General features: G+C 41.0%; 2 protein-coding genes across 3 annotated transcripts in view; both read right to left on the reverse strand.

The window, feature by feature from the left end:
- Positions 1 to 2,967: 2,967 nt before the first annotated feature.
- On the reverse strand, positions 2,968 to 11,941 carry LOC118415020. Of its 2 annotated transcripts, none has more exons than XM_035819392.1 (12): positions 11,068 to 11,941; positions 8,768 to 8,964; positions 8,306 to 8,428; positions 7,554 to 7,692; positions 6,947 to 7,039; positions 6,469 to 6,552; positions 6,084 to 6,260; positions 5,815 to 5,883; positions 5,234 to 5,464; positions 4,921 to 5,008; positions 4,610 to 4,686; positions 2,968 to 4,119 (listed from the first exon to the last, which is right to left on the reverse strand). In XM_035819392.1, the coding sequence occupies exons 1-12, from the start codon at positions 11,086 to 11,088 to the stop codon at positions 3,793 to 3,795; spliced, it is 1,626 nt and encodes a 541-aa protein (XP_035675285.1). In that variant the 5' UTR covers positions 11,089 to 11,941; the 3' UTR covers positions 2,968 to 3,792. The 2 variants fall into 2 exon arrangements, with proteins under 2 accessions (XP_035675285.1, XP_035675284.1); XM_035819391.1 differs by having other exon boundaries at positions 5,815 to 5,886.
- A 1,047-nt stretch (positions 11,942 to 12,988) lies between these two features.
- The window catches only part of LOC118413139 (probable chitinase 10), a 27,035-nt gene continuing 15,242 nt past the window's right edge, over positions 12,989 to 24,781 (reverse strand). Inside the window, exons 18-31 of the mRNA XM_035816316.1 lie at positions 23,844 to 24,017; positions 23,461 to 23,476; positions 22,283 to 22,342; positions 21,943 to 22,014; positions 21,689 to 21,747; positions 20,196 to 20,410; positions 19,197 to 19,427; positions 18,507 to 18,631; positions 18,039 to 18,162; positions 17,471 to 17,656; positions 16,755 to 16,874; positions 14,927 to 15,170; positions 13,774 to 14,000; positions 12,989 to 13,257 (exon numbers count right to left, since the gene is read on the reverse strand). Coding sequence (XP_035672209.1) covers positions 13,816 to 14,000; positions 14,927 to 15,170; positions 16,755 to 16,874; positions 17,471 to 17,656; positions 18,039 to 18,162; positions 18,507 to 18,631; positions 19,197 to 19,427; positions 20,196 to 20,410; positions 21,689 to 21,747; positions 21,943 to 22,014; positions 22,283 to 22,342; positions 23,461 to 23,476; positions 23,844 to 24,017 — 1,811 coding nt within the window. The 3' untranslated portion in view covers positions 12,989 to 13,257; positions 13,774 to 13,815. The remainder of the gene's footprint in view (positions 13,258 to 13,773; positions 14,001 to 14,926; positions 15,171 to 16,754; positions 16,875 to 17,470; positions 17,657 to 18,038; positions 18,163 to 18,506; positions 18,632 to 19,196; positions 19,428 to 20,195; positions 20,411 to 21,688; positions 21,748 to 21,942; positions 22,015 to 22,282; positions 22,343 to 23,460; positions 23,477 to 23,843; positions 24,018 to 24,781) is intronic.

Consider the following 24,781-nt stretch of genomic DNA (forward strand, 5'->3'; position numbering starts at 1 on the left):
TAGGCAAATTCAACAGCAATTGATAAGCAAACCTTTTTTCGAAGCAGTTTTGTCGGGGGATAGTGGTGACTGCGATTTCTTGTTGGGGCCACTACTACACCCCCGCCCCACCGTAACCTCTGCTTGGAGTAACACAATAGATACCAAGTAGTATGGCCATCCATTGCTGAGTTTGCTAGTTAACCAAGCAGTCTCTGTTTATAACATACAGAATCCATGAATCTGGATTCGAACATTAATATATTCAAAAGGTCAAAGGAGATCTTTCACTCTACTATTGCTCAGTACTCAGTAGGCATCCTTCCATCTTTGCAGATGATGGTAGCGCTCTGTATCAGGTCACGGTGGTTGACAGCGTCTACTGTGGCTCTACTGTTGCTAATATTGTATTAATAACATGGGTCGTCCTAGCCTACCTCCTGTCCAAAATAAAATAAAAATCATCAAATAATAACCCATTGAAATGATTGTTGTTCATGATTGTGTCGAGTTGTTTTCGGTTGTTTTTGGTAGTTAAAAATTGTTTTCGGTTGTTTTCGGTAATTAGTGAAAGTTGTTTTCGGTTGTTTTCGGTTGTTTTTGGTTGTCTCCGGTTGTTTTCGGTATTTAGTGAGACCCTACTGACGACGTCTTTGAGTGACTAATTTCGCCTCTCTCCTGTACTGGAGCCAAAATTTATGACTTATTTTCAGTGATTCGATTGACATTGTCTATGCATATGCCATAATTTCCATGGATGTTTTTACGCTCAGCCTGGTTTTCTCGAGGATATTATATAACGTTACCAATAAGGCACGTATACACCTGCGCAGATGCTCTCAACCATAAATAGCTGTAGGCACCAGGTACAGTGAACTGCATCTGAATTTGAGTTAATGATACTGCGTGTTTGTGAGCCGTACTGAAACATAAGTAGGAATACGCATACACGTAAAATTTCTTTCTGTCTGCTTTCATACGCAAGCCAAGCCTTTCCGTGTTCCTGAGATGATAAGTTGTCATTGACGCCTCATCATTTGATGCGCAGCTGGTATAATCCTGTTTTATATCCGTCTATCTGATAAAACTCAAGTGCTTTTTTTGTTTTGTTCGCCTGCAAGCTTTCTATAACGTTATACTGTATGAATTATTTTGTGTCAAATATACACTAGCTATAGCCCTTGTTGAGTGAAATAACTGCATGTGCTTTCAGATAGAACAGGGGAGAAGACATTACCACAACTTCTTCGCCACTAAGGTATCTGTAGCAAAGTGTCCGATGTCACCAAGTATGCGGTCTATATGACTACGGCACATTCTTCAGTCAATAATATCACACATGGCTTGTCGATACGAATACAAACCAAGGCCGCACAATACACCGCGCAAGTTATTTTTCTTTGGAATATAGCTCTCTGTAGATACCATTTTATGATTTGCAAGTTGCTTGGAAAATAACACAGTCCCAGACGGCTTCTTTGGGCCTTTGCTAGGGACACATTACGCTACTCATATATTTTATGCCCGTATTTTTGTTCAAACATATCAACTTGAGAGGTTGACTATATATAGACTGTTGACGGCCCAAACGTCGAGTTGCATATTTCCACTGCTAAAGTAGGTGAGACAAGGCGCCCGTGCCTACGTGACGGGCAGCACGTTCACTCCGTCTGACTGAAAGGTGAATAGTGCAGTGTTGTTCTGACCTTTGCTCAATGCTTCTGTTTTGCACATTCTTAACTTTTGTATCATCACAACAATTGCTTTCTATGGTTCATAACTAGTAAGAGTAGAGCTTGTAAAGTTGGTGCGTTACGTCGAAGGTTGATTTTACTCGGAAACGGATACAGTCAGAACATGACAGCTTAGCGTTGCTCCAAACAGATTTCACTGACGATTTCGAAAGGCTCCCCACGTTGAAATTTTATCATGCAAATCCTAATAGCACAAAAGAAAATCAATCAAATTCACCTCATCGTAATATTACAGGCATATTATATTTTTTTAAAGATATGTTGCCATTATAGTACAAGTGTGTCTCCTCTGCATGCTTTTAAAGCGTTGTTAGCTTTGCTTATTAACATGTCCGTCTTGCTAAGTCGGACCGAAGCTACTTTTCATATCATATCAATTTAGTCTGTGACGTTTTTCCTGCAGCTGCAGTCTTTACGACGCCAAACCTCCCCAGGCCCCATTTCCATCAGACTGCAGTCGCTGAGCGGCCGTACAGCGACCAAATTGGATTTGAGTGACCTTTAATTTCATAATTCGATGAAAATACAAGATCTAAAAGTAAAATTTAAAAGACAAAAAACACACAAAATTCTATCTATGGACTTTGTTGAGCGACTTGTTAAATGTTTGGTCACCAACATCTGGTGTAAAGGGAGGGGAGTTCAACCGAGCTAAATGGCGTTGTTAAGCGCGTTCTAACTTTGTTGGTAGCTAACGATACGTATTCAGCTGATGACTTGTGTAAATTCAAAACAGAGGTCGGACGTTTTGGCGACTGTGGTGTTGAATAGTAACTGATGGTAATCTAAAGCAAACACATCCGTCGTTTCTACGAGCAATCAAAATGCCACTGTTGACAAAAAGATTGACCCTATGCCACGTTAGCTTTGTTGTTGTTGCACCTGTATCCGTATGTACGTGGTCTGTTACAATCGGTCATCACCTGACTGGCAATAGAATCTCCCATGCACTTTGAACCTATGCATTCAACTTCTCTGCCCCTCTCCCACCAGATTTTACACTCACCAAGGTATATTAATGCTACGCCTTCTTAAGTACTTTTAGGATTGACGTGCTTTATGTAAAACAAGAGTTCAACGACCCCATACCTTCGTCAAGCAATAGCATTATAGTAAAAGACGGTACGATGTTTATAGGGGAGACGGGTGATGTCTAGGGGGTCTTGAGAACAAATTAGCTTGACCCGATTAAAACCTTCTACAACGAGACTTCTTTAAGTGATACATATACCGCACTGAACCAGGTGCCCAAGTTTTGTAAACATGCATTTAATCAAACAAGCAATGTATATCAGCAACCCAAATATAGCTCAAGTCAGATATTTTGCTATTTCTGTGTATTTAGCAATAAATCGAATTAATACTTTTTGCGAAATCTAAAAATTTATCAAATCACGGCAAACGCTAACTTTATAAACCAGTTAAAATTTTGGCCCATCAGGAATATTTTCACGGAAAACTGAAACTTCAGAATCAAACGTTTCACGACAAACTAAATTCATCAAACTTAAAAATGCAGATATCATAATCTTAAGCCTAAACGCAATTATTATATACCAGGTAAGCGAGGTCTACCAGTCCATTCTTATTGTGCTATGTACCTATAAGTGCTAACTTGTTGATAGGTATATATATTGAAATTGCTCTCCAAGAAGAGGTTGAGTCGCGGAGATATATACCAGTAGTCTGGAAATTTACAGTCGCGCTCCTGTCGGGTGCGTTCTGTAGCAGAGGTAAGAGGAGCTCGACTGCAAATTTCCCGACTACTGCTATATATCTACACGACTCAATCTCTTTTTGGAGAGTATATTGAAATAATCATTAAAAGCCAATGAAGTGTTTAAGCCTCAAAACGTTATATTGTGTTTAGTAATTATACTATAGCAGTTTCAGCATTATGCTCGATAGCGTTTTCAAATTTCATGCATTTGATACTAAAGAAATTCCTTTTTTTTAAATGCTAGTACTTTATCAAGTTGGTGAAATCTTGGTGTAAAATCGATTTCAATATCCTGACAAAGGGCCCCGTCTCGGAGATGGGACCTACGCCTAAGAGCGTCTAGCCACGACAGAACGTGCGCCACAGATAGAGGCGCACGAGGCCCACAAACACGGGCGTCACGTGCACAGTGCCATACTCATTCAGACCCAGCGGGACATTCGCGGCGCAGATGCGCAGGAGGCACCGGGTACCACGGGTGCACCTGGCGATATGCTGGGCCACTTCCCGGGCGATCTGTAGGCAGGTGGCGCACCTGTCCTCCCCGCACTTGGAGCTGTGGAGCAGGGCCTCGATGGTCTTGTTGCAAGTGTGACAATGGCCCAGGTGTATGTTGAAGGTGCTCCGGGTCTGCTTGTAGTGGATCAACGTCTTCACATACGGTGTCTTTTTAAGAAGTGAGAGAGCAAATAAAGTGTTAATATTAGTATAGGTAAAGTACCTCTTGGGAGGTGACGACATCGTACGTCATCTTTGCCTGGGTAACCTTTCTACCGGGGCTACCATACTCGCTTCCTTAAAAAAATATTTTAGGGAAGCGTGTACATGTATCGGAGCCCCAGTCAAAAAAATAGCATGACACCCAGGGTTACATTATCTTAGGTGCTACCGTAAAAGTTGCTTTTATTGATGTGTAATTATTGTTGATTAAGTCATTGCCTCAAAATAAACTTGCACTTGCATCATACTGGCACTGTACACTATGTTATGTACTGGCACTGTAGACTCGCAAAGATCCACATGAAGTGATGAATTAGTAGTCATTTCGAGATAAATCATCAACATAAGTGGAATTTTCAATAGTCATAGCAATTATATTGCCTTAGAAGTTCAAATCCCATGAGAATCCTTGTCAGAATTGTGAAGTGTTACTCACATCGATTAATGCTGGAGATGGCGGTTTTCCCTTCCAGACTCCTGAAGCTTCCACTGGATGGGGACAATGGACCCCAACTAGGACAGAAATGGATCACAGATTATCCTCGAGATACTCATAACTAGACTTCATGTGATATATAGCCATCGCAAGACAGATTGTAAAAAGATTCCGTTAATATTGAGCTAACAAATGTGTAAAGTTAGTATTGTGCCATTTATATACATTTAATTTGGATGATACTCTTGTTGTTTACTGGAGTGACTCTGTATCAATTGTTATAAAAGTATACTGTAAAGAAGGGGTCGAACCTTGTGAGGCTGTTCTGTGGGCCCTGCGCTGTAGATGGTTCTCAAACTCGAGCATCTCCTGATCTTTGTAGTTATGCGCATCGGAGTCCTAGCAGGGAACATACTAAGTGTCATTGAATCTCAAAATTCTAGCTTGTAATACAGATAACGTTAACGATAAATTGTACATCAAACAGCAGCTTCTCGTTTGAAGTTTATATTGTATTTGTAGATATCCGTTCAAACTAACGGAAATGGAATGACAGTAAGACCCTAATCTGTTTTTTTTTTACATCTAACGTTAAAAAAAAAACAGACAAGGAAGAAGGAGCACCTGTATGGGTGGAGTATGTGCAGAATGACGGTCGACCGTTCCTCCGCTTGTTTCTCCCTTTGTCTCCTCTGAAAACTCGGAATCGTGTTCATCCTTTGCGATGGTTTCCAGAGCCTGTCGCTGCTGAAGGCTGAGCATGGCTGCCTCGTGGTGAAGGACCTCCAACTTCTGCTTCAGTTCCGCAGTTTCTCGCTCATAATCATCCCGTATCTGCTGCTGCTCCCTCAGAATCTACAAAAAAGGGAGGGAGGAGGGGCTTATATATACAGAATCTTTATTTACAAAGTGAATGTTAGCGAATTAATCTACTTGCGACACTAAGAATAAATCAACAGATGAGTTTGATGTATATTTTACTTTATTGATCATTTGATGTACACAACAAAGGTTTCAAAATCTTTTGAACAAACGGAAAGAAAAGTGAACAGTTATGAGTGTTAATCATCATATCGTGTGGTAGAAGCAGTGGCTCGGTGCAATACCCCCCCCCCCTCTATGTAGCTAAAGTTTGGTCGAAATTTTGTGACACCTATATATCCCTCTTTTCCTTTGCCACATATAGTAAAGACGATACTACGTACCTGCATGATGCACTGGACCTCTTTTGATAGTTCGGGAAGGCTCTTTTCAGTTGCAAGGTCAGCCGGCATCTGCTATCAAAACACGAAATACTCTTTCCAAAATATCAAAGACTTTCTCGCATAAAATGCTAGCCAAAATACAATTGGTGCTGATATGGCGCCACTAGCGACAGCGTCGATTACTGCATCACGTCGGTCAAGAAGTTAGATATTCAAAAACATTTAGTTGAAAACGTAAAAGAAAGCATGGTATTAACAAAAATACCAACCTCTTCACCACCAACGTTAGCATCAGCCGGAGTCTCCTGGTTGTCGCCCGGGGCCTGGCAGTACTGGCCGGCCGCATCTTCTCCACAACTGTTAGAGAGCTCGTCCAGCTGCTGTGTAACGATCTGACTGTTGTCGTCGCTACATTTCTCAATGTCAGCTAGTAAGTTGGCACATTTCTGCAAGGTACAACAGATTGTCATCGCGCGTTCGTTGGTGCTATCCCATTATTGTTCAGACGGGTTTTTATCATGTTGAATCCAATATATTAAAATTTTGTGCCTGAAGAGATCTGATCATATGGATGGATTACATACAAATAAGAAAAACTAAATATACAAAACAATTATACTTTTAATCTACTCATTTTCTTCTGAACATATTTACCTTTGACAACGTAGCTGTCTCCGAGGGTGAACCACTACTGTCCAGCTCATTATGGTCATCGTTCTGCATCTGATTATCCTGCAGCTAGTTAACAAAATGGACGAATCGTTCATATACCGAACGTTTATGAATCGTAACAAAGGATATACTCCAAACTATGATAGAATTTCTGCAGCCTATTTTTGTAGCCTGGATAAATCGAGGTCTCAGCGACCCACCCGACTGACTGGCAAAAACACAGCCCCTGGCAGGCAGAGATTGTGTAATATATGTTTATTTTTGTGTCATATAGGACGCACTTGAAGTGACGCATTCTAAAGCAAATGATCTTTATCTGTTTGCCAACATCACGTTTGATGCTTATGATATGGTAGCATGATAAATATCAAATACGTCAAATAAATAAAACTTTCTGAAGTTATCATTTCTGGGTTTAAAAGCAAATGAAATTCTCCCCATCAATTACAGAAAGGCATACCATGGGCATCTTCAGGAAGCTGTTCATGATGTCCTTGACTGCTTTCTCTCTCTGTACCTCCATCTCCATCACCAGGGTAAGCTTTAGTCCACGCTTTTGAAATGAAATAATACAAGATACGAAGTGACTTCGGACTCAAGTTATTTTAGCGCCGCCACTTATACAAAAAAATGAAAATGATATATTAGAAAGGGCTATAATGAGTACATAATTGAATAAGTATATACATACATGTAAATACATAATGTATATACATGCGAACATATTGTTTGATAGACTGTCGTCAGTAGCACCGCATTCATTGTTTATTCATGTTATTATCGAAGTTATTTTTGTTTCTAAAAATTGAAAAAATCATCAAATTTCATAAATGAACATTCTGAATTGTCACCAAAAGATCGTAATGCTTACCGCTTACATGTCCCTTTTCCGGAGTTGTCTGTGGGGGCGCCTCACATTTGGGAACACTTGTTCCCTCCCCAGCGCCTCCCATGTGCCGGGGGTTTGGACCCCAGCCAAGTTTTTTGAGGGGTCGATTGCTGTACGCTGTCTGCCTACTAAGAGTGATTGACAGCGTGTGGTTAAGTTATGTCAATACAGAACTCACCTTCGTCACGGTGTATGCTATGTCCACAAACACGACCCCTCCCTGTCCGAGTGGCGCCAGGACAATGTTGTCCACTCCTTCTTGGTTGTTGAACCACAGGGTGGACAGAATGGTGACATCGCAGCCGTTGTTGTCCTTGCTGCAAAACGAAGCATACAGTCTATAAAAGAATAGCGCACGTTAATTTTAAATAAGATACAGGAATGGTCTCAATAGTGAACACAGGATATGTGCAGTCTCTGAATAAGAGGATAGGTCTCCTGAGAATAAGTGTCTTAAGAAAATGGTTACATCACTTAATATTAGGTTATTTATCACCGTCTGTTACGTCGTGTTTGTTTGGCTAGTTCGAGGTCATATATTCGTAAAGCGACCTCTGAAAGGTGATACGTGATACCGCTAGAACTATAGCATTTCCATGTTTACTGACCGTTCAAAGTACTACATTATATTACCGACAGATCTCGTCCATTTTGTTAATATAGCTGTAACTACCGACCCCCTCCCCCTCAAAAAAGTAAAACAGCATAGCATCCAGGTGAAACATGAAACGTGCGGCATGTTTTAAATCTAACGGTATGTTTATAGAGACTATATTTACTGGCGCAACAAAGGTAACGTTACACGAGCCTCTAGAAGGTACTCAAAAACTATAGATACTCTTGAATATGCACAATGATTTTATATTGTAGTGGTACACGGTATATGAGAACATCACTATATTGGGTTAAGCATTCACATTTCGTACTTACTACCACAGAAACGGCACAAAATCGATGTTGTCTCCTTGTAGGTCAATGTCGCTGTTCTCTTCAGTGGGGACGAAGATTCGGAACAAGATTGACTGGATCTCACTGATTCTCCAAGATGAGCGGCTAGGAGTAAATAGCGAGGTGTAATGGTCAGATGTAATATGCATTTGAAAACTAAGGTTTAGTTTGCTTGTGCCTTCAGCTACTCAGCAAAACATGACAAGACTCGAGGGACAGACCATATTTCTACTTCATTTCTGACTAACAACAATATGTAAACATTGACGTTTGATTTTAAACGTAAAACATTCACTAGACATCACCCCCCCCCCTTTTCTCTTTCCCACACCCCCTCATTTCTCTTTCCATGTTCTACATGGCATGGTCTCACACAATGAAATATGAATGAACATTCGTACATTATACAAAGCAAATAATAGAAGATACAAAAGACAAACTTACAGTGGATACTTGGGGGCACGTTTTTCCTCATCTTTACCGATGACCATGTCATCCAGACAGGCCCACCCCACGTCTATCTCCACACAAAACTGGCGGCGACCTGCATCCGCTGGTGGTTGTTGTTTCACAGGGATGACCATAGCCCTGTTCTCCCGCCTCGGGATGTAGAGATGTGGCATCGTCTTGCCCCGAAGCATCTGTATAGGGATATTGCATTTCGATGGAAAAAATGAATAACTTCATGCCGATGACGTGCAAGTGTTGTCATAGGTGTAACTGTGTTGAACATAGTGAATTTATCTATATGTTTATTCTTCTTCTTCTTTATTCACTAAAATCAACCTTACAGAGCTCTAGAGATTAATTCTTAGCAGAAGCACCTCTGAATGCCGTTGATCTTACAATGTGACTCAGAGTAAATTCTTACAACAACTAGACAACGCATGGCATACACAGTACATAGACAAATAAAAACACTTAGGTACCAGTCATGAAGATACTGAAGTATCCTCGTGACACATTGCTCGATATTCTTTCAAATCCTTAGATATTCTTTCAATTTCTTTAAAACACTGTTTCTAAGATCTCCAAAGTGAACACAATCCCTATAGCTACTTCTCATTGAGTCCATGAAACAAGATTGAGATGAGTCAGAGGTCAAGACTAAAGTGACATAATAAAGTAATAAAAATCAATTTTAGGAAATGAAGCAAGATTCTATAAACTAAAACGGTGAAAATGCTAATTACAAAATATGAAAGGAATAATGTTAACAATTGAAATAAAGTAATCAGGACGTAAAGGCAGTTCATAAACAAACAAAAGATAAACAACTAGAACTCAACTCAAAAGAAAGAAGAGTGTTCAAATAATGCAGTTGTGAATCATGTTTCTTTTCATTTCGTATCAAATGCCAAATATGAAATCATAAATAGAATAAATAACTCAATAAAGAGTCATATATCATATAGATAACTAAACAGGAAACGATATTTACTTATTTAACTAAGTAACTGAAGTGAGAGATGTACATGTAAATTCTGAGGTACATATACTTAAAACATAAACTTGCTTGTTCAGATTACTATAATTAAGTGATGGGAGTGCTATCATCCTTCTGCGTCTTTACTCAATGTCTCATTTTGATCTTGAATACTGTATGACTTGTTGTATCTATGTTGACAGCGAGTGCATTACAGGTCTTCATGCATATGTAGAGAAATGTTCTTGCAGACGCTATGGTTCCGGCTTTAGGTTTTAGATATCCTTCTCTCTGTTATGATCTGTTGTGGTGGTGAGCATTATCGATTGTTCTTAGCTTATTATATATACAGCCTGTCTATTCAATGGTCACGGTATTATAACATTACATGTATATCATACAACTACATGTAGTCTTTATGAGACAACGTTTCATCTATTGCAGAAACAGAAAGGCACCTGTTTCGTAGTATACATGTAGGAAACGCTATCGAAACAATTCAACATACAGGAAAGTCCCCCAGCAATATTTCAATATAGAATTGATGAAAAATTATATGATTAGTTTATCATATTAGTTAGTATTGCAGCCCCATGCCAAATGATTTTCATATACAATGGTTGTTGTTTATGACACAAAACCTGTCCTTTTTTGCCCTTCATAGTGTGTTTATAACGTGTGTTTTATTTTAGATTATTTCTAAATTCGATACTTCTTTTCTATCTAATCAAGTGAGTCCACATATAAAGGGATTTGAACACTAGGGTATGAGGAATTTGAGGGATTAATAGATTAACATAGTCTACTTATAGCACATTTAGTGGCTAAACCGCCTAGCTAGACACAAGCTTCATGGCTGAATTGGGACTTTCTAGGCTTACAAATGGGTGTTGTTATTCACGTATTCAGAATAGGAGCGAAACTTGGCCACCTACGATTCCCCGTATTTCATTCGTTGTTTTTTTTTTCTCGGAAAAGAGCACCGAAACTCCTTTGTTCGTTGTAGACAGGTGTATTTTCAAGAGGGTTTACTAGTGTCATGCTCCTGGTCATGCTCGGTAAGCAAGCACTTCTATATACTGTTTCTTTTAGTCTGTAGGTAATCCTAAAGCTACATTTAGGAAGAATGTGTCACATAACCGAACCGCATAATTGTTAACTAGCAAAGTCCAGCACGGTACTCAATTGTAACTGTGCCACACCGGCCGGCGCGGCCATCTTGTGTGAATCGCTTCACCCCCGCCTATGGAAACGACGCTTTCAAATGCCCAGAAATGAACCCAGTTACTGAACAAAATTCCCTAAAAATGTTCTTTACCTGGTAATACATGTTGACCATGGTCAGGTGGATTGTAAGACCCTTCTTTGTGTTTAGCACGGTCCAAAAAAATAGCCCCGCAAATGTTTACGCCGCGTTATACGTGAAAATGAAAGTAAACCGTGGACAAAGAGGAAATACGTCATGACATACGTGTGTAATAGTCCCCGTTTCCGGGGATTTATTTGGCTGATAATGTGTGCTATTTTCTGATTGCTATGGGTTTTCTGGTGGCTACTGTGGTTTGGTGTACAACCTAGAACAATAGTCATTATAGAAAATCCCTAGAAATACACGAAGACACGATATGCAAAATAAAAACGCCAAACAGAAGGCCTGTTACGGAGGCTATTAGCGTCGTGGTTTTCCCCTAACAGTAACACTTAACAGCGTTATGACCCCCCTCCCCTTTACCGATGGTCGTACTTAAAGTTAAATCCTTTCTCAAATCATCATCCGGTCGTGCTGGTTGCACGCATTTTACAATGTTGTTGATAATATCAAGGTATCATGCGCGAAGTTAATTAAAGGGTTGTTCTATACTAAAAAGTGATCTATAGCTGGGAGGTAATGTTGTATAGTGCACTTTCCACAAGACGGCGATTACTGAGCGACCCTACAGCGACCAAAATTAGATTTGACAAAATTGGTAGGTGATACAAAATTCAGAAACAACAAATACTGTGATAAAGAAAAAAAATTCGTTATTTGTCTATGAAATCTGTCGAGCAATCCGTCAATCTGTTGGTCGCTCAGTAGCCCCAGCCTTTGGTGATGAGGGCCCGAGGTTGTTACGATAGCGATACTCAAAGCCAACAAATCGGACTGTTGTGGTCGTCTTTGCTGTACGTGGTTTCCCACACCGATCGCCTTGACACATATTTGCAAACAATCACAACGTACTGGAAGTGTATGGTTACAATCTAAACACAACAGCACCTAACTGTCGCTGGGTATAGGTATATTATGTAATTAAGTACGTTAACAATGCTCGCAAGTGACCCGTCAACTCAAGGGGTCGCTCGCCCAGGTTATTTAGGGTCATCGACTCTATTCAAATGTCATCACGTGTTTGCAGTGTTTATACATGTACTTGCATTTTTGTTGACTTCGTCACGCTTTCAAAATAAACGTTACAGAGAGGCGTTAACACTTAAGGGTTGCAGTCTTTATTTGAGGCCTAAGTAGGAGCAATTTTACCTCAGCTATACATGTAGCTGGGTTCCCTTTTTGTTTTGTTTTTTGTAACCCTTTTATTTGGGGAAAATATCAAATGTAGCAGCTAGTATGCATTTCCTCTTTGGGGTAGTGGGTTCAGTTAGCTGTGGTATAGTCTTATTGTTGTGTTCATACATGTGTCACTGATTCACAGTTGACACATGGATTGTTGTCATTGTCGTTTCCAAAAATTTTCATATCAAGATAAACAAATTTTTGCTACTCCATGCATATGCCTACCTTTCTCTGTGCCTCCTTCACTCAAAACACATTGATGTTTCTGTCGACGTAAGAACCCATGTTGCCTATTCCCCTCATAGTTTGGTGCTAGCCATTAAGCCTATCTCGTACTACATCCCCTCAGATTGTCTGTTTTACCACCACTCGTCCCATCATCACAGTCCTACTCAAAAAGGAGAAGTTCTAAAATCATGCAGATTATCTTTGAAAATATTTACCTACTGTATTTGTCCCATTTCACAAATTTGCACTCCACTTTGAATGGGCCAAAGTGCGCTCTGTCCATTTATCTATGCCGTATAGTATAACGCCATGTGGGTAGTTTTGGTATATAGACGAGTTGAATGTTGTTAATTCGTTGTTAAGGCGTCTGTTACAACATATGTGTGGTAACTGGTAAATGTACAATTTCTTGCACTTGCCAAAAGATTCATATCAAGAAAAAAGACTTAAACTTAGAGTATTGATTGTATGTGTAATTTATTGCCTTTCCCGCCAGCGTACCAAAGCATTTACACACAATTGCATAACCATCATTAGTTGTGCACTATAGATGTTACCTTGACTGAACTGATTGTCTATCGACGCAAAAATTGCTCCTGAAGTGAACGAAGTTTTTCTTGTCAAATTCTTATCATGCAGTTATTTGTTTTTTCCCTAAATCTAGATGGCATCTCTGGTATCTTGGGTACTCGTGTACAATCGCTGTCTTTCTGTTGTCGGCGTCATTACCTGAAAGTAATAAAAGAGCTACTGTTAGTTTTTACATCATTTATTTTGCGCGTGCTGACAGTGACATTGCCCAAAGTATCCGGGCCTGTGGTGACAAATATCGTCCCTAAGGCCTATAAAAAAATAAAAATATCAAATGAATGTAGTCCCTTATTGTATAGGTTTGCCCCTCTGAGCTAAGTACGTACACAGCGCGCAAAGACAAAACATAACGTTACATATACATGTAAAAGTATCATGGATTTAGTCGAGCACAAGTTCGGCTTCTTCTAGCTTCTTGGTAATGTAGGATGGTATGGGTTTAGTACTAAACAGTTAGTTTTGAATTTCAAAACACATGAGGAGAAGCCACGCTGATGAAGCAAAACGCAGGTAGGCGACAGTGAAAAAGAAAGTCGTTGAAAATTTGCTCTGTGTATACCTTTGTGTTTAACATTGTACTATGACTACTACCAACACAGATAAGCTTCCATGATAAAAACCCATAAACTCACGCTCAAACTCACAGATACTCACATTCACAGATATCCCAACGGCCCAGTCGGCCAGACGGAGCCCTCAGGCACACTGGACGTTGCTGGCCCAGTCGCAGTTCTGCCCGTTCCACATCGTTCCAGACGGGCACGTGTTGTGGTAGGTGAACCCGCCCGCGCACTGGTAGTAGCTGGCACAGTCCTCCGGGTCAGAGTAGTACCCGTCCGCACGGTTAGCGCAGAACCCGGTACCGGTACCGCCTGTGCCACCTGAAAATACACGTGAAAAGTAAACTATTACACTGGTCTGTTCAGTTGTCTCTCTGCCCCATTTATTGGTTTCTGTCTATCTAATATCTATCTATGTATGTATCTATCTATCTATCTAGTCTCTATTAGTCTATCTATCCATCTATCTAGTATCTATCTATCTATCTAGTATAATGTGTGTCTTCAGGAGCTCTATCTAATACCTTTACATCTGAAGAACATACATACCACCTGTACCTTCGCCACTTCCGCCTCAAAATACACGTGGAAAATAAACGATTACACTGGTCTGTTCAGTTGTCTCTCTGTCTAACTTATCTATCTTCCTGTCTATGTATATATATGCATGTATGTATGCATCTGTATCTGTATCTATATAGCTGGTATAACCACCGTTCGGCGTAACACACCAGCTTCGCAGGCACGCGGTGCGGCAGCAGCTAGTTATATTACACCGAACGACCCGTAGCTTTTGCACATCTATCTGCAAGCGTTCTTTAAAACTACCCAGAGAAGATGCCGTATGTATGTATGTACTACTATATATCTATCTGTTCGTTCGTTCGTTCGTCCATCGGGAGTCGATGAAGACCTTGATTTCAAATATCTATCTACGTATCTATGTATATACATTATCTAATATCTGTCTAGTATCCATCTATCTAGTGTCTATCTTCAGTAACTCTTTAAAGCATCTAACTGATATCTAAAAATCTAACGTTAGACTAAAATGTCGATCTATCTACCTAATTATCTAATTAAGCTTTAGCTGGAGGATTTTTCTAGCTTACGTACAAAGAATAAATTGAGGTGAACGTACAAGGGCAAAAACAAACAGAAAACTAATCACGAACATCTTCATGTATCTATCTATCTATGTAAAGCAGCTATCTGTCTATATATCTAAAAACTCCAAAGTTCCTAACCTGACGGTGCTTGAGTCGGCTCCACGGGGACTACTCCCCCTTCGGGTGTGGCCTCGGGGACAACCTCTCCGGGGTTGTAGGACGGCCGCGGCGGGAGGGTGGGCACTACCCCGCCGAGCAGTAGCCGGTTCATCTCCTTCAGCAGCGGGTAGCGGCCCGAGCCGCAGCTGTTGCCGCTGAAGTCGTCTAGGTCCAGCGCCCACACCATGAACCCGCCCAGTCCCTTCTCCTTCAAGAAGGCAATCTACAGCCAGGTAGAACCGAGAAGTAAGTTAACGCTCTTACGTTGTTTGGACATTATATATATTCTGCCCTTACTGTTGGTGGCAAGTTTGTGATTAACAACATCAACTTTGCGCAACAAAATTAAGAAATTCATCAATGAAAGAAATTCAGTCACTCATTTCAATGTTAGCATTAACACTATGTGACAAGGTCTATTGACAACAAGAGCCAAACGCAAGTAGAATTTTAGACCCAGATGGAATCAACTTATCTGTATCCCAAATGCCTTATATGATGTAAAGGTTTGGATTTCAGTCACATTTCCAAACCGGGGACAGGCCGAGCTCTTTGTAGAAACGAAAAATAGAACATTGCTGACATGTTGTACAAGACTATGATATTGCCTATTTTCGACTATTGTGACACTGTCTGGGGAACCTGTGGGGCCACCAAACAACGGCAACTACAAATACTACAAAACAGAGCGGCAAGGGTGGTGCTACAACGTAGGCAACGGGACATCAGCACTGTGAACCTCCACCAAACTCTCAACTGGAAATACCTGGCTGATAGGAGATTTGAGCACACGTGCATTATGGTTTTCAAATGTCTGACAGGCTTGGCACCAACATACCTATCCGACACATTTCAGCACAACTCTCGTATCCATACTTACAACACTAGGCAGACCACTAAACTACACCCACCAAGCTACACCACCACATGTGGACAAAAACATTTGCATACACTGGCACTAGCCAGTACAACAAACTAGCAGATAACATAAGAAACATCACAACACTAAAAGGCTTTAAAACAGCTCTGAAGAACATATGTATATCTGACCTCAAGTAATATTGGAACTTAGTATGGAAAAGCACCTTTTGTCTCTGATGTGCCTTACTGTTCTTTTAATTTTTTTGTTTGTTCAATCTTTACATATGATCTACTATCCATACTTTGTAAATTTCAGTATCATTAATTTTCGTTTTACACATGATTTTATATATGATTTGACCTCTGACCTCCACCCCATCTCTTGACATATTGATTTTGACTTTGGAACGTTTTCGACATGAGTATGGACACTGATTATGTTTTGACGCACCGGTTTTATGTTTTCTGTACTGTATGTTGTCCCTGGGTGTTCAAAGTTTGACTGATTGTTACCAAGTTTTTGTCCTGTATTTATTATTTATATGTATGTTTGATGGGCCCCCTTGGAAATCAACTATGCACTGTTGTAGGGGCTACCCATCTGTTTCAAGATGAAATAAATTTAAAAAAAAATAAAAAATAAAAAATAAACTGTATACGTACAAATATACACAAAAAAATTCTCACGACTATGTTCTTTATGTCTTGCGTAGTTTGGTGTCTCCTATATACTAGTATATCATCCTTTTCGTTCCCGAAAGTTGCCCGGTCTGGCCCCGGTTCTGAAATGTGACGTATGGGCCCCGACTTGGAAATGTGACGTGTATTAGGGATTAGTGGGATTTTTTTGATTGACAAAACACCTCTGTACGGACTCATGTCAGAACACCCATCATCGATCATCGAAGATCATGTCAGAACACCCATCTTCCCAACAAACGCTCACCTTGTACTGGATGCTCTCGTGATCGTCGTACCCCACCCACTGGTCGCTCCAGGTGGCGTACGGAGCCAGGTGTTCACTGTCGAACACACGTGTGGCACCTGCCGCCAGCTTCTCACAGATCTGGGGGGAAGGACAAGGATGGAGAAAGGTACAACAGTGATAAATGAAATGCAGTGTGTACATCGTTTTCATCACAGGAATACCTGGAATATTGCTAAACCCGCTTATACTACCTTACCGCTATTAATGATAATGCACTCGCCGCGCTGTCTCTGCGACCTAAAATTGACAGATTGCTCAACAAATTGTAAATTGCCGCCGGCTGGACTGCAATTAATCCACAACAGATTAGGTGAAGCTGAGACAAGAAAGGCGATAATGTTTTCTCTGCAGACCTTTGTCAAGCTACTCGCCCACAATACCATACCATAAAGCTCGCTATTGTATTGTTCGTGAGTAAAAATAATGGGGGCCAACCAATCTGATTGGTTTAACAGAAGAAAGGAGAACACACCAGCAAAAACAATGATTTCCGTTCCCTACATAACATAACTATTAGTAGCTTTCAGTACATTTGACCATTTGACATCTAACGCTGTAGCAGCCTGACCAAAATCGTGCTCCTAGCGGCCGGCCCTACAGTTGCCGCCACCAAGAGGGGGTCATTAACCCCGTCCAGCGAGAGATTGTGTAAACACAGGCTAACGTTAGAGTACCTCGTAGTACGACAGGAATCCGCCCTCCCGCGTGTATGTGCCGGCCGTGGCAGCGCCCCGCACGGGCGCCCGGAGACCGTTCTCCGCAGGGTTGGCCAGCTGGAAGGCCCGCCCGTACGTGCCGATCCCCAGGATCAGCTTGGAGGGCGGCGCTCCTCCCGCAAGCCACATGTTGATAGCCGCTTCCTAGAGGATACAAGAAAAGTTTTCATTACCTAGACCATTGCATGTTGTATTCTTCTTGCTCAGTTTATAACTTTGGCAACAGGAAAAGTTTTTCCAATTCTGCTTTAACCTTTTGACTATATCTATCAATTATTCTGCCAGCAGGTACTTCTTCAATAAATCTAACACAACCATTAAACAAATGCGGTACCATACAACAGGTAAACATTGTTGCTGTAATTAATAAACAGAACATTGGCAAATAAAGCGTTGTTTGTGTTGAAATATTATCTAAATTCTGACAAAAGCAAATATGCATGCTGAAAAACAACCTATGTATACCCTTTGCCGAATATGCGAGCTGTTGCGTGTAATAATGTCCTTGGTGTATGTAACGTTTTACCTGGTTGAGCAGGGCTTGATCACCGCTTTCGGACGCGGATGGATACAGAGGGCTGTTCAACCCGGTGAACTCCTCCCAGGCGCCGTGTAGATCGTACGACATCACGTTGATGAAGTCATAGTATCTGTAGGGGAAAAATGATGATTACTAGAAAAATTTAAAATTTTTATGCAGTTCTATTGGCTAATTCTTATAAAACTGCACTTTTGCAGGTGCGTGCGCACATGTGTGTGTATGCTGGAAAAATAATCATTAAAACTGTAAGGGCATCATTATTTATAGTACAATACAAGCTTTATTGACATGACAAAAAAGTTAAGTGGCTTTTGTATGGTCAACTATATATATAAACAATAGATAAAGAATAATACAGAGTAGATCTTAAAAGTCTACTAATATGAAAATGTAAGGTTAGTTAAAGTCTGCTTATAAAATGCAGCAGATAAAAGAAGAAAAACAAAGCCTTACTGCGAGATGGCGGCGATTTCGTACGCAGTCTCGATAGTGGACGCCCCAGCAGCCACCGCGGTGGTCAGTAGCAGCGGCTCCCGCCCAGTCTCAGCCGCTTCTCTGTCGAAAGCTTCCTTCAACTCCTGGAGAGTAGAAACAAACAGTGCTTAGGAAAGTTTAAAAGAAACGGATTTTCTTTGATTTGCCACCATTCCAGTTTTTCCTCCATTCTAATTATCACCCCACCTTCATCTACCCGTAAAAATTTCCTTTCCTTCACGTTGTGTGAAAAGTAAATTTATGACACAAAGATTTGCAGCAAGTCAGCTTTCTTACATCTCCATCAACCTCCCCACCCAAAATCTTTCACTTCCCATCGACCATGATAATTCTTAATATCATGATTTGTCTTTTATTCTTTCTCACACTAAATGGTGTAGGTACAGTAAAGGTAATCCCATAATCCGCAGGGGTAAATCAATATAGGGTATCATTCAGCGTGTATCGGGCGCGTTTTTGTAAGGCACAGTCCAGATAACTCAGCTGCCATGACGTAGAGTATGTGGAGAAGGACAAACTCAAGCCAACCGTTCACACTTATGCCACATCTTCAGAAAAGACGCTGGAGCCGCATGTTACTTGTCTATTTGGCCAATTTCTGCTATTTTTCCAGCTTTCTATGGTGACTGGTAGAGGCTAATGTCCTACCCTTGTGAGGAGGGTGAACCTCTGCTTGTCCTCCGGCCGTGAGCCGTCCCTGTTGGCGGGGTACTCCCAGTCCAGGTCCAGCCCGTCGAAGTTGCGCTCCCGCAGGAAGGTGATGCTGGTGCTGACGAACTCCGCCCGGCCGCCCGCCGTGCTCACCATGTTGGAGAACGGGCCGGACCCAAAGTTCCAGCCGCCCACGGCCAGCAGAGTCTTCAGGCTCGGGTTGGTCAGCTGGGGAAGGGGAAAGAAGACGAAATTTGGAATTCTTCTGTTGAAACATAAATTTTAGATTCCATTGCCGACCTACAAAAATGCCTCCATTTAGGAATATGGAGCATAAGAATATTAAGATTGGAGAGTGTAGTCTTGTACACGTACGGTACTAATTTTACTATCAAGCAACCACATAAGAACATAGAGTCTCATTTCCAAACTGTGCAACGAGGAATGAAAGTGTATATCACGAAATGTACACAAATTATGCCAATCACTATTCTGCACGTTCTATGAGTTTTAGCGTAAACTTCAAAATCATACTCGTTACCACAAACTGCCCGACCGCGCCTTTGGTAATGTGACTCTAGTAAACGAGTATTTCCTATGGGCCATGACAAAAATTTATCGGCCGACACATGCAGACAGATTTTTCATAGACTTTGCTTAACCCTTAAACTGCCAAACCCGGATATATCCGGCGTAGATCTACTGCATGGGGGAAGCAATTACTATTCATATGAATAGTCATGGCATTAGGCAAAGTCCACTGAGAAAAGCTCTTATCTATCTGCCTTCCTAAACCCTCATACAAATGAACTCAAAATGCGTTCGAGACAAAGTCGCTGGACACGCTTCTTAATTCCATCGCTTCAACATTATCTAAACATTTCTTAAATATTTCACTGTATACGTATAAATTGTGTATCTGTTCACAATGCCTAGTGTCCACATTGTACCTGTGGCCATTCGAACAAAGCCTACTATAGCGCTTCCCTTCCGTACCTTGAGGTCGTTGAACCGCTCGTACATGCCCCTCATCCACGGCTCGGACTCGTCGTTCCACTCAAACGCTTGCAGCTGGTTGCCCACCATCTTGGCGAAGGAGTAGATGATGTGGGTGCACAGCGAGGAGTCGATGTCCTCGGGGAAGAACTTGCCGATACCCGGCCGGTACTGGGACCAGTTGGTGTGGTAACACACGCGCTTGTACCCCCAAGCTGCAGGTGAGCAGAAACGTGGTGGTTACGGAAGATTTGACGAAATTGTCCGTTACAGTTGTACTTTAAAGAATATCTATTTCAAAATGTGTGTATTACTTAAATCTTTCTACCATGTTGTTCCACCCAACTTGCCAATACCCGGGTGGCACTGGGACGCTTGTACGCCCAGGTTGTAGATGAGCAGAAACTTGATGGTTTTTAACATTTGACGAAATCATCTGGCATAGTTTAAGTTTAAGGAGCATTTATCTAAAAATGTAGTTATTACTTTTAAACTTTCCACCGTTTCTTTTCACCTATTCATACCTTCTCATCTGCTGCAACATGATGATGATGATGATGATGCTGCAGCAGTCGTTTGCGATAGAATTGTAGCTGTACTTAATATACCCATGCATCATGAGATTCAAGCCTTCTAAACGGCTCCTTTTTCATGCATTGTGACCAGAACATTCTGTATAACGTTCAACAGAAGACGGTAACATACGGCTGGCTAAAATGTGAGATATGATGTTTGCATTTGAATTAACAGAGCTGCCGTAACCTATACATAGCTTGAATTTACACAGCTCTCTCCCCTTTTGGATAGAAGTGTTCTTCGGAGAGCGCTTGGATATTGGTATTTGCGAACCAATTTTGACAAGTCATTTCCTCCACAACCTCTTAGCTTTATTATTGGCGTTAGTACTAATTATAGCAAACAAGGTGCTATTCTAAGATTCAGGTTGACATATGAATTTAAGATAGGATAATTGCCTAAACGTTTTATCTGGTATTTTCCCCTAGAAAGAATAGCCAGTCGAAATTGACATCCAGTGTGGGGTTTTAGGGAAATCCAATGATACTAAAGTCTTAAAGCAACAGTAGTCATACTTTTCTAGAACAAGAGTAGCCTGTATACTATTCGGCTAATGGTTCGCTCCTATGATCGCTTCTGCTATTTTAAAAAGCTTTTATTTAACTGCACAAATTCTATAAATCTGCTATTTAACTGTGCATTTAAATCTTTTGGTGGTGACGTCAGCTGATGAGCGATGGGGACGTCGGGTGTTGGGACGGAATAGCAGAGAAGAGGCAGTATATAGTGTAAAATGAAAAACGGAGCGAGAAGTGACCGTGATGTTATATAGTGTATAATAAAAAACGGAGCGAGAAGCGAAGCGACTGTTATGTTATATAGTGTATAATAAACGTCGAAGCGAACTGCTATCCAGGTGGTACCCAGGGTAGAAGAATAGCGGACGGGAATCAGTAAAATAGCCTTTAAGTACTCACCATAATGGACGCTCTGCACTAGGACGATGCCAAGTAACAACAGAGTGAGCTTCATCTTCCTACATCAGACATACAGTAAGAGTTGGCTTAGTAACTTGGACGCAAGTACATGCAGCTACTTGTGGTAGTAGGAGCTGTCTAGGAAAGTATATTTCATAACGTTGTATAAGAAGAAATAGGAGAAAAGGCATAAAACTAGTAAAAAGGAAGAGGACTTGTGATTAAAGGTCTTGGAGACGGGTAGATATATTTACCAGTAGGTAATGAGGGTGCTGCTTAATGAGGGTACTGATGGCAGGGAAAAGGATGGTGCTCCAAATATGTTTCTGGGTAAGAACAAAAAATAAAACGAGAAAATAGACGATATTACTCTTTGAGGGTAGCCCCTTAGGAACGCTTGTTGTCTTAAAATCTGTTTAATATCTAACGTTTGCCGGAAGGCTACCCAACTAGTTTTCGCTATTGTTAAGGGCTAAGTAGATATAAAATTATTACAAAGCGATACAGATATACTTGATCAAAAATAGGAATAGGCCCCAATCCGGTCCTTTCGTACTAAGACACAAACACTCGTAAATGTTCTTGGCACTTTACCTGGTGGAAACGTGGTCAGATTCACACTGGCAGTCGCTCCAATACAGTCTGGTAATTCTTCAACTGGTCCTTACACGTTTCTTGTCCATTATATAACCAGTCAACATAGTGCTAATTACTAAAGCAAATGTCAGCAGTCTTTGCCTAAATTTGTGTTTGTCCTTTAGGACATGTTTAGACCAGCAAATAGTAATAAAACTTCTAAACAGCTCAACAAACTCTATTCTTTGAAACTTTTCGAAATTGCCCGTATGTGACGTAGATGGGGTTGCGACATTGCAAGCCTTAGCCCTCGGCACAGGTGACCCTATTTGGTACGGGCGTGGCAGTATGGCGACATTCGGTAATGCGTGAAGTGTGTCTAATTATGTACAGGAAACCGATATCGAGTGCAGCACAAACATCCAGATAATTGTCATCTAAATCGCCTGTTATTTGATAGATATTCCTGTGTTTAGCCAGACAAGCATGTTAGCTTGAAATCAAAGGTGAAGGATGTAATATCCGCTTCCATCGACAGCAGTTGAGATCAAGTCGTTTTTAAACTTCCGCCTTCTGTTTTCTGAGAAAGAATCAATTGAAAGTGTTTCGACGACATGAATGAAAGTTTACTTACTAACAAGCGCACGTCTTGTGTTTACATGTGTGGGTGTGGAGAGATTGCTTGCTGCTGAAAAACAGAATGAGCTCACTGTAACCACGTCATTGATTATGTGAACGACGGTATCAAAACGCACACGACAAGAGTTCAAAGACCTTTAAATTTATGGCTCGCTGAAATATTCGATGTTTTGCGTATGTCTTGTTTGATTGCTGTTCATTAATCATATAAATAACCCCTTGGTTAACATTACATGTGTCCATTGATCACATCCTGTAATTTTACAGTGCACGTGACTAGCATATGAGAAATATACAAATGCGAAACACAGACAACCATAAAATGCCTCCTCCAGTAGCCTCGGGCATTGATCCCATAACCTGGACTGGTATTTCTAATACAACGACTAGTTCTACTACCTCGACCTTGCATTTCCTGCCACCCGACAAGCCTGACCTTCGTGTTCATCTTCCCACCCACTTCCTGTCAGTCAGCTGACAGTGCATTTCAGATGAATACGGACACACACCAACCAAAACAAGCAAACAAACACCAAAAATGCACTGTTTAGGCCTACGACACGTTTCCTATACCTGGTGACAAATGCGGAAAAATAAAGTTCATGCTAGTAAATATGCTAGCTGTTGAATTATTTTTGGTCAGTTTTTTTGTTGTCTTTTATATCTTACATTTAGCTCCCCAAAACTGCCCGGCAGAGCCCTCTAAATCTTTGAAAATGTGACGTTAGCCTTGCACGTAAATGAAGTAAAAAATATGACGATAATGAGTGACTTTTTTCTTCTTTTATTCAAGCTGAGGTTCTCATTTGTTAAGCATATCTACTGCCATATCAACCTAGAAAGAAGCAGGACTAATCTTCGCTCCAATATGGTAGAATACTAGCAAGCCATCGTGCAAACACACAAGTCGAGACGGCTGAAGCTGTTGCAGTAGTCTAGCAGCTGACGTTGTAAGGCCAGTCGCAACCCTTGATAGACTGGTTCCAGTACAAGCCATTGGCACAGTGGCCGGGGAACATCGTGCCGCTCCAACACTGGAAGTACTTGCCGCAGTCGGTAGGGTCGGGGTAGTGTCCGTCAGGCTTGCCGTCACACGTCACCCCCGCCAGGCCACCTAAGTCACACACGGAGGGAAGAAACCGTCAGCACACTCCGTCATGTAATGTCATACAGAATCATAGGTTGCCTCGGCCGTGACACACAATGCGTAAAAAGATTGTTTTTTTTTTTACAGATTAAATCCGCTGAGAGCTCTTCCAAGTCGCTCGGCCGCAGCGACGCCGTCAACGTGCAGCAGCTTTGAAGTGAGATACCGCTTTATTTACACACTCCGTCTCCACTGATGAGCTACCAAACATTTGACATGTCGCTAAATGAATTTCAAAGAACGAGTTATTTTACGTTTTAAGTGTTTTGTTGTCTTTGTGTTATCACTATGAAAATGTGCTTTCAGATACTGTCATCCATCAAGTATTTCATCATGTTGTTCTTGCAACATATTTCAATAACAGAATCAAGGCTAAAACAGATCCACTTTTGGCCGCTGTACTGTTGCTCCGTGATCGCCGTGAAAGTGTTGCCTCGTCAAGTTAGGAACGGGTAAGATCGAAATTCAAGATCTTGGACTTGTGGCTCTGATCAAGTAAATGCTACCGTCATGTGCTGTTTACCTTCATATATTTAGCAGTATTTGAGCATAATACTCATGTATTGCTGTGTTTCCTTCAGTTTTTAATCGTTGAAAAGATTCATTAGTCACGTATGTTCACAGTTAATAGAATTTTTTATCAATCAGTGACTTTTATTAAAGGTAAGCAAACATACCTCCAAATTTTCGATGGCTATCCAGTCCATCTTGCTCACCGGAGTGACCTAGTT

The sequence above is a fragment of the Branchiostoma floridae genome, chromosome 4 (genome assembly GCF_000003815.2).
Source record: "Branchiostoma floridae strain S238N-H82 chromosome 4, Bfl_VNyyK, whole genome shotgun sequence".
NCBI classification, from domain to species: domain Eukaryota; kingdom Metazoa; phylum Chordata; class Leptocardii; order Amphioxiformes; family Branchiostomatidae; genus Branchiostoma; species Branchiostoma floridae.

Excerpts from the sequence above, each read along its gene's own strand:
- LOC118415020 (XM_035819391.1), bottom strand. The coding sequence starts at position 11,088 with ATGGTCAACATGTATTACCAG. Across the intron at positions 8,429-8,767 it reads CGTGCCCCCAAGTATCCACT|CCGCTCATCTTGGAGAATCA; the intron begins GTAAGTTTGTCT and ends ATTTACTCCTAG. Across the intron at positions 7,040-7,553 it reads TAGCATACACCGTGACGAAG|CGTGGACTAAAGCTTACCCT; the intron begins GTGAGTTCTGTA and ends TCATTTCAAAAG.